The 10,482-nt window shown below is 38.2% G+C and overlaps 1 protein-coding gene across 6 annotated transcripts in view; it reads left to right on the forward strand.

The window, feature by feature from the left end:
- The window catches only part of slc4a2b (solute carrier family 4 member 2b), a 47,747-nt gene that overhangs the window by 17,754 nt on the left and 19,511 nt on the right, over positions 1-10,482 (forward strand). For all 6 annotated transcript variants that reach the window (XM_039789489.1, XM_039789490.1, XM_039789494.1 and 3 more), the window contains one exon: positions 10,336-10,482. This exon is cut by the window's right edge and continues 22 nt beyond it. In XM_039789489.1, the coding sequence (XP_039645423.1) occupies positions 10,336-10,482 (147 nt within the window). The remainder of the gene's footprint in view (positions 1-10,335) is intronic.

Consider the following 10,482-nt stretch of genomic DNA (forward strand, 5'->3'; position numbering starts at 1 on the left):
CACGTGAGAAGTGCTAACTGAAATGGGAAACAGGTTGTCTTCATAAAATTGGTGGACATTTCTGGCTTTTACTTTTTGACAATGGAAAAGCAAATATAGTTATCTTTTAGGCAGCAGCAGCAGCACACGTGTGTGTGTGTGTGTGTGTGTGTGTGTGTGTGTGTGTGTGTGTGTGTGTGTGTGTGTGTGTGTGTGTGTGTGTGTGTGTGTGTGTGTGTGTGTGTGTGTGTGTGTGTGTGTGTGTGTGTGTGTGTGTGTGTGTGAGAGATGGAATATCTGTATTCATTCAAGGTGAGTTTGTTTAGTTCGAGCATAGAGGACTCAACGTAACCTGGCGTATTCTGTATGTAATAGTCTTGTTATAATTCCAAGTCAGTCATTACACATTACCCATCATTGGGCAAATAGAGATTTTCTAAGCCTAAATTTAGACTCTGCAGTTGGTTAATGTTCAGTCTATTACTTGTGCGTTCTGAAATTTACTTATACTTCACTAACAGCTCATTGACTTTTCTCAGGCATTAGAAATCCAAGGTAATTATTACAACCTAATGTTATCTTAATGGGTCACTAGTCACCCCTCTAATGTCAGTAGGTGGATTACGAATGGTGCCTTGACAGGGGAACACTGAGCATTTTAATGGGTTTTCTGTAATTTTCTGTAAATTTCTGCTCGATCAGTTTAAAACTGTTTGCAAAGGTTTATTTTTGCTTCCCCTCTCTCATAGAAAGGTCAGAGGTCAGGGTCAGCTGCAGAACAACGCTGGAGATTTTAGCAGTGCCAGTGCAAACAACTGCTGCATCCATTAGATGAAAGCTGCATTGGTTTCCAACCTATTTGGTTGTGCCCTTAAAGGAATAGTTAGCATCAAAAATGCTATTATTTACTTTCTTCCTGAGAATTTGATTAGAAAAAACTGCCTTCCAGAACTTCTAAAGCTCAATAATTAATATTGTATCTAGTTTGTTTGCTATTCTCTATGCTCCGTTAAATATTAAGCTACAACCAGCAGCCGATTAGCTTAGCGTAAAACTTGTTTGTCAGTTTTTGCACAGATTAAACTACTGTAACATAATATAAGCTGTTGATTTGTGAACTTTAGAGGTACTGTTAGGCAGATGTTGTTACCCTTTGGACAGAGCCAGGCTAGCTGTTTCCAATTTGTTTTCAAATCTTTATGCTGAGCTAAGATAGTCAGCTGCTGGCCAAAGCTTCATAATTACATGTGGTATCAATCTTCTTATCTAACTCTCTGCAAGAATACAGCAATAATACACTGTAAAAAAGTACAGACCCATTTAGTTATGTCCACTTATTTCTTATTTTTAACTGAACACGCTTATACAAGTTTTGGATTTTGAACTCAACGTTATGAGTTTTTGAAAGTTAAACTTGCATTTATTCATTGGGTCCACTATTTAAATTTTTTATCAGATATGTATGTGTTGATTGAACTTGGGTATGTAAGTTATCAGTTGAAAAAAAAAGTGTGTGTGTTGCAACAAAAAATGGTTGCCTTTCGATTTTAAAATAACCTGTCTTCACAGCATAGTTAAAGCATGGACAGAATAAATTTAATATACACCGCAGATAAGTGATGTAGCCTATGCAAATTTCTACTAAAATATAACAAGTGTTGTGGCAAACAACAAAGCACGGGTAGTGGGAGGGAGTACCTGTCAAAGGCTTGTGAATTGTGAATTTGGCATTTCACTCTTCTCATATTGAAATGTACTTGAAAAGTACTTTTCAAAAGTCAAACAGCCCCACCACATTTAGCCCAACCCCAATCTACATACTGCAGTCAGGTGCAATTGGTTCATTGGCTGGTCAATTCCCATGATGCAAGGCGGTAAATAGAGTTGTGTTAAAATTTGCTGAAAAGTTTGCAATTTTTGCTGAATTGTTTGTTTGAATTCGCTTTATTAAACGTGTGCTTGAATGTAGTGTTTTGTTGCCTGGTAATTGTCATTGTTGTGCTGGTTTACATTTGTAACCATGAGTTAAGTGACTGTTATGTTTGATAAGAAGAGCTGGAGTATTGCAGCATTAGACTATGAGCAGTAATAGGCTTCCTTGAGCTATTAATTTGCAGTGTGTCACTTCACTAGCCCAAGTGACGCAAGATCATAGGCTTTAGAGGGACCCCTATTTTGCATGGGGCCCTGGGGTGGCTGTACCCAAGCACCCACACTATCTCCACTATAAATGTGGTTATGTTATTATAACTTTAAACCGTGAGTTGTAATAAAGCAGAAAAGTATGTCTGTTATACTAGGCAAGGAAGGTTTCTTGCATTATTAAAGAAAGTAATTTATTTGTTTTAACTTAAAGTATGAAGTTCAACTAAGTAATTAAAAGTTAAATCAACCAAAATAACAACTTTAACAAAACTAGAACACTGTAGTTACATCACCCTCATTAACTTTAATTTCTAAGTTGAAACAAAAGCAGTCTTCAAGTTGAGTGAACTTCGATTTTCAAGGCTGAAGGTGAACTTTCATTTCCAAGTTAAACTACCATGAAATTTATTACAGTGTGTGATCTTTTAGTAAAAACATTAGTCTGCTTAAGTTGAAAGTATAAGTTCAATTGCTGCCTTAAAAACACGAGTACACCTAACTTGAAAAGACAATTGGTATGAATACAGTTAGTTGAAATTAAATGTAAAATTGTATGTTTGTTTAACAAAAGGAAGCAAGTTTCCTTGAATATACAATGTAAGATAGATGGTTGTTTTAACTCACAGTATCAAGTTCTAACAATAAATTATTATTAATTAAACATCTTCTCTAACTTACCTTCGTGAGTTGAAATAGCATACAATTGTATTTTTGCTTGACAAGAGGAAGCAAGTTTCCTTGAGTGGACAATGTAGTATTGATAGTTGTTTTAAATCACAGTATCAAGTTCAAACAATAAATGATCATTAATTAAACATATTCTATAATCTAACTTTGTGGGTTGAAACAACACTATTCTTAATGTTGGCTTTACTCACATTTTTAAGGCAGCAATTGAACTTAAATTCTTAAGTAGAACCACCCTGATAATTTTTACAGTGTAGGTGTTATTTCCCCAAATGTTGAATTATCCTTCCTATTATTCCTTCGTCAACAGGTGACTCCTCATCACAGGTTGAATGTCTAACAGCCCAGGGCAGTTCAACCAAAGGGATTTTCCTTACACAAATTGTTTCATTTGATTTTTTTATTTTTTATTTTTTTAGGCCTGAAAGTTTAAAGCTATCTACTATATCAAAATATGTTTTTGTTTCTCTGTTAATCATCTTGTGACCCCTTAATAACCCTTACTCCCAGTTTGGAACTACTGGTCTAGACCACGACATGCACCCAAACTTTGCTGTCATGTCATATCCTGCTGTGTGCTTCAACATTATAGTACAACTGTATCAGTGACTCTCATGTGTGAGCCATCACACCTCCTAAAGGAAGGAGCAGATTTGTGTGGTTCACACAACCTCCTTCCTAATCATGTTTTATTACCTCATAGACTTCCTGTGATGCACATCTGGCAGCCTCTGTAGAATTCCCCTCACTCAACACTCAACTTGTCATGTCATATCACAATATTACCATATCCAAAATCTAAGACGATATCTAGTCTCATATCACGATATTGATATATTGCCCAGCCCTAATATGAAATGATAAAGCTGATGACTGCTAAAAGACCAATTCCCAATACAAATATATAATTAAACAGAATCACCAGACAGGAAGCAAAAACAAAAGAATTGGAGACGTATTTTCCGCTCTCCGTCTGGAGGATCTCTTGATTAAATTGAGTGAGTATATGACGCAAACATTTGTATTTGATTTTAAGCAGTGCAAACATGCTGTTTAATTTATGATGTAATAGGAAGGTTGTGAAAATCAGTGCTTGCATAATACAAAATTCAGTTGGCTAAGAACAACTGGGTTACAACTCAACATGCTTTCTTAGAATAATCGGAAAGTCAGAGCATGTTGTGCACCCAGCTCTTCTTGCAGACTAATGTTAAGATATGTAGGAATGCAGTGACAGCCACACAGCACAACGTGATCACTACAACATCCGCAGCCTATCTCCCCCTTTCCCCTCCAAATGCTGACTGTGTGGGAATTAAGCCTACCTCAGGACACAGATAATCTCCTCTGCAGCCTCAGGTCAAGTGTACACCTCTTTATTCAACATAGCCTCAGCACATGCACTTATAAACTGTTTTGCTTCAGAAGATTAAACTGTCTACTAATTTATTCTCATGTACCACTAAATTTAGATCAAATAAAGGCAAGAACATTACGTTATTTTATTTTATTTATTTTTTTTTTTTTTCAGTCTAAAGCTAATTTTCCTGCTGCCTAGTACAGTATGAATAATTTGTGTTAAACATTTCCACCACTTTGGTCCAAACGGAAATATCTCAACAACTATGGTGTGGATTGCCATGATATATGTTGCAGACATCCATGTCCCCCCCCCTCAGGATGAATTGGAACAACTTTGGTGTTCACTTAAGCTTCAATCTAGCATCATCATCAGGTCAAAATTGTAATGTGTCCAGTACTTTAGTTTATGACAAAGTACCTGCAAAACTAGTGACATTCCCATCATCCAGGCAGTGGTGGCTCTGAAGGTTAGAGAAGCGAGCTTGTGACCTGGAGGTCGTCGGTTCAATCCCCAGAAAATAATCTGGGGATTGGCTTGGCGCTTTACCCAAAACGGCTCCAGTGGACCTGATCAGTGGCCAGCAGACTGTGGTTGTACTGGGCAGCTTCCAGGTATGAATGTGTTACTGTGTGAATGTAATCTTAGTGACCCCTCCCTGAATAAAAAAAAAGGTAATTGGCAAATGTCAGCATGCTAACACGATGAACTAAGATGGTAAACGTAGTAAACATACCTGTTAAAAAGAGGAATTAATAGGTTTAAGCAAAAAAAAGATTGCATTTCTTTTATTTCTTTTTTCTTATTTTCAGCACCATCTTTTGCCCAGCAATATTTCTCCTGCCGTCATCAGGGATATAAGTTCAGATACATGGTAAAATGGGTTTTCAATATTTTCTTTCTTCGGATAAGTGCAATGGATAAGCTTCCAGGGGCCTGTTTCAGGAAGCAGGTTTAACAAACTCTGAATGTAACCCTGATGGCTGAGTTGATTTACCCTGAGATGGGAAACTCTGAGTTTTCGGTTTCAGAACAGCTGATTTGAGTTGGTTCAATCAACTCAGAGTAGGTTCACGCGCTTGTACCACCACAATAAAAAGGCAGCATGAATGGAGCCATAATACTACGATTCACCATGGTAACAACCACAAACAAACGGGTCGGCGGAAATACTCATGCACACATACAGCTGACAACCAGTGAGTTTAAAAAAAAAAACAGCGGCTGCTGCAAAAGAGAGAATTTGCGTGGGAGAAAATTGCTGCTAGAGTAAATACGTATATTCCAATATAGTGTATATCATATTTAATCATAAGTATAGCCTAATATTACTGGTGAATATTGAACCTATAATCTGTTTCATTTAGGTGCAATACTGCGGACGAAAATGTAGGCCTACTACGCCTACTACTTCCATTCTGAGGCTGCAGCACCATCATTAACAGAATAATAATTCATAATCTCTTATTTCAAAAGGTTTACATCATTCACCTGTAATACTGTGGAACTCCTTTTTAATGGCTCTTATTGGTTTGTGTCCAGGGAACACTAAAAAAAATTTTAAAACACGTTTCAGAGCGAGTCACACTCTTCTGACGGCGCTTTGCTATACATTGGCTTTACTAATATGCTCCGCATCACCAATGTTGTAAAGAAAACTGCCGTTTGCAAAAAAAATTGAATGCGACACAAATAATCTGCTGGGATGTAGAACATAAGATGGGTGACGTTAGTGATATGAGGACGGATAAGGTGATGTAGCCTAGGCTGCATAACAGACTGGGAAAAAAAACGATACCGCTCAAATAGGAAGTTATCTGAAAATTAAAATGTCAGGGTTTCAATATCATCTCCCGACATATAACACCCTGCGAAGTAAAGCAGCTTCTTCATCAACGGGATCGTCGACAAAAGGAAATGCCATGTTTTTAGAAAAAAAAAATTTTTATAGTCTGCCTAACATGGTTAATAAACCAACACAATTTGTTTTTGTATTCATGCCGATAACAAACTGGCTAAAATGTGCCTGATACAGACTGAATGAATGAATGAGGAAATGGGAGAGCGCTGTGTCAGAGGGAGGAGACTGAGAGAAACTCGAGGTTCACATAAGGCTGTTTTTATCAAAATACTTAACACAATTCACAAAACCACACACCCAAACTGCTAAATACCTCATATATCCTGCAAAATGAAGCACTGCAACCAAAACCACATATAGAATTATCAAAATCAAACGTTTGCACCAAATGGCACACACTTCATTCATATTACCAGGTTTTTGTCAAACCAACTACACACTGTTGGGCATAATGAAAAGTACTCTCATCTTTAGTATGCTTTGCCATAATACTAAAATAGTTCAAATCAGATTATTCACATGCACAGAAATATTTGCAGATACACACACATGTTGTTGAAACATTTATTTTTTTCACCAAACAAGTCAGTGCAACATATGCACAGCAGATATATTTACATTGGACTGAACTGAAAAATATGCTCACAAAAAACAGTAAACTGAAAAAGAAAATTACAGAAAAAATGGCGCTCCCCTGTGGTCTTTTCATAGTGCTTACTTCCTGATTGAGGTGGTAACGATTAACCATTGAGGTGTTTGGCCAGGTGGCACATATGTTGGCCAATTAACTCATGTAGTGTTATTTTGAATGGCAATGTTTTGAAATGGCAACCGTGACTTTGTCAGATTGTTGTGTCTTATACAGAGAACCGTGTTCAGTGCATTTAAAAAGAGACACTTTGAATTGCAAAATGTGTGTTAAGCAGAAAATGTGTTTAGACTTTTGGAGACTTGAGAAGAGGTTTTGCTCTCTGTGTGTCAGTTTAAATATTGGTGCTATGCATGTCATTTTAGTGTGTTAGCGATTGGAAAAAAATTGTATTAACCAAAAATCTATCAGTCATTTTTCATTTAGAAAATAGTCCTAAGTGGTTTCACCTTTCTGGCACACATACAATTTTAATATAATTTCATTCCGGCCTGTAACTTAAAATGTCTTCTGTTAATATTAGCCATGAAAAATGCATCCTTTGAAAATTGTAAGATGTTTAGTTCCTCTGCATTTACATTGCCCTTTAAGGCGCGTTGACTAAGAGCACCATGGTCAATATTCAGGCTTTGTGTGTCAAAGTTAAAATGTGGAGATGAATGTCAACGTGTGGTTTGTTCCTGGCTGTTCAAACAGGGCTTGTCCTTTCAGGCGGCATTTGTCCTCAAAGTGAGACCGAGAGTCTTGTTTATTCTGCCCTGGCACAATGGGCCGTCTGGTGAAGGTGGCAGGTTGGCCGATAGGGTTCTGATTAGGCATCACGAGGCTTTGATAAGCGGGGGGAGAGGGATGTCTCCTGCCTGCTGTTCTTAATAGAGGTGTTGAGGGTCAGAACTCCAGTTTCGTCATGTTGGAGGGCAGTGACACTTGCTGCCACCGAAACGCTGATTGCAAATTAAGCTCACGTTGCCATGAGCGAGGTAAGTCGCTGAACTAAGCTTTCTTCATTGTCTGGCCAGTTTTGTTTTTACTCGGCTCCCCCTTGGCTTGTTTTTGCACATGGTTTTGGTTGTGGAAAATTCTCTCACCTCTTTGAGAATCCCTCACACATCTCTCCCACCTCTCGGGATTTACTGTGAAACCATGATATGAATGAGAGCTCTGTAAAAATAAACTGCCAGATAGTGTAACAGCACATATCTGGATAGGATACGTGTACTCAAGGTTTTTGGATCGCTCATCTAATTAAATATTGGAAGTATTGTGATAGTGATTTGGATGCGAGGTGATGCCTAATTGCGGAAATTAAGAGGGTTTCTTTTTTCAATTGACATGTTTTAATTAAACTGTTGTAGCTAAAACTATTGACTAACTGCAACTTTAACAAGCTACTCCATGATATTATCTTTTACTCATATTTTGGAGTTTAAAAGAGCCACATTATCTTAGCCCTGGGAAATCATCTCTGCTACTTAAAGCGTGTTATTCGTTGCTGTGCTTAATTGTCTTTGGCAGTTTGTTCTGGAGGTCACTGAGGTTAACGTATAGTTTGTTAACGCCCCATCTTTGAGACTCTTGTTGGTCTTCCAGGGAAAAAAATCTATAAGAGGAATTGAACCTTGGGTCAATATTGAATGTTTGCCTAACGGCCTTACCTGTCTCTTTTTTTACTCATAATTCTCAGCTTGTCCACAGTTCACTGCAGGGCTTTCTGCTTCTGTCACCTGTGTGTGGCATGTAAAAACAGGTCAAAGTCAAACTCTGCATGTTACGTGGTTCATGGGAATCTGTTCTTCACACTTTCTGTGGACAAACCTTAATTCATGAACCTCTGTCGAGTTATAGTAAGGAATATAAATTCAGGATGAACTATTGAGTTTCCTGTTCACATTTTCTTGTCTTGATGGGTTTGATGCACGTAATCTGTTTAATGCTACGTTTACACGTGGCCGGCTATTTTCATAAACGGACATTTCAACCTCTCCGTTTTCAAAAATAACATCGTGCACAGCTGTCAGTTTTCAGAAAATTGTTCGTTTACACGTATCCGTGTATATATGCCGTCAATACCGTCAAGAGCATGCCAAACCTGTAGGTGGCAGTGTAATTAGAAGCTCAAGCCCATGTTAGCCAATCAGAATCCCGAAAATGGCAACAACAGCAACGAATCACTTCCTCTCTCTTCTCTTCCTCACTTCCTCGGCTGCCTGAACCTCCGCTTGTCTGTTTTCATAGAAACGTGCAAACAAAGTTTTCCAAAAATCTCCACTCTGACCGGAGTTTTTAGAAAGAATCGTTTTCAGAAAGAATCGTTTTCAGAGGTGAATTCTCTGTTTGCGTGTCAACGAAGGGCACAAACGAAATGTCTGTTTTTCAAAATAACCATATACGTGTAAACGGGGTTTAAAAGTGGAACAAATAAGTGGCAAAGCTACTTTACATCATGTGTATAAGTAGCTACCAGTTCTTGTTCTGTATTTGTTGATTTAAATGGATGATTTAATATATATAATTTCCGGATTTATTTTGGGGTCTCACAGTTTGTGGCCTTTTTTTGAAAAAAACATTTGCAGTGTTGGAAAAAGTAGTCCGTTATTTGAGAAAATGTACTGACACCACAATGTAAATATATCTGTAACAAGTAAAAGCTCTGCATTCAAAATTTGACTTAAGTACAGAAGCATTATCAGCAAAATGTACTCAAAATATCAAAAGTAATCGTTCTGCAGAAAAATGGCCCCTGGAAAAAGGTTGGGCATCTTAAACAATGCATTGTATTTTATAAGCTAGCTAGTTAGTTAGTTAGTTAGTTAGTTAGTTAGTTAGTTAGTTAGTTAGTTAGTTAGTTTCTTGCAAAATCTTGATCTTATGGGTAACAAGTAATTATAGCTGTCAGATAAATGTAGTGGAGTTAAAAGTACAATACAGTGCATTTGTGTACTCTTAGCACTCTGCTGTGCACTGAACACAGAAGTAAGCAGGAGCTGCAGGTGGGAGAAGAGTCATCACATGCTTTCTGTTACTCCCTGCAGCACTGCAGAAAACGTAATATAAGATTGTCATGTTGGGTGTCCTGAGAACCATTTGTGGGAGCATTAGATGACTTGTGGCCCCTGAGTTTTGCCACAGGAAGGGTTCGCTGCAGGAGCTGAGGCACCTGCGCAGTAGTCATGGCAACATTTGCAATGCCGTGAGGTGGCTACAGCACGATCCTGTTGGCCAGAGTATATCCACTTGCTGCGTCGCTGCAGCCAGTCCTTATCATAACATCCCACCGACAGAGCAGGGCGCAGCAGGGCACGGCATCCTGCTGCAAGAAAACAGATCTCTTATCATCCACATGATCCCTGTCACCACAGCGTGGAAAAAGAGGAACTGATCAAAGCACATGGCCTTTATTTCAACATTTTTGTAAGGAAGGTATGCTTCAGAGGACTCATCATATGATGTCTGACTGTGGAGATAACAGCACCAGAACTCCCTCTAGTGGTCAAACTCTTATTGTGAAAGTTTTGCAATATGGAGATTAAGTTTAAAAAAAGCATTATATTATTTCACAAATGTGTGGTTTTATGTATTAGTCTGCATTTATTATTCTTTTCTTTTTCTTAGTTTTTTTTCTTTAATGTAATTGGTAATTTTGTTGTGTTGCAGCCAGAGGCTCCAGCTGCTTCATCACTACACGTGACTCCGCTCCCTGATGAGGAGGATGATGGGGACTTGAACAAAGCCTTGGGGGTCCAGCGCTTCCAGCAGATCCTCAGCCCCGCTGCTGCTGTACCTGATGAACAACACCACAAC

Source organism: Perca fluviatilis, chromosome 22, assembly GCF_010015445.1.
Source record: "Perca fluviatilis chromosome 22, GENO_Pfluv_1.0, whole genome shotgun sequence".
Classification (NCBI taxonomy): domain Eukaryota; kingdom Metazoa; phylum Chordata; class Actinopteri; order Perciformes; family Percidae; genus Perca; species Perca fluviatilis.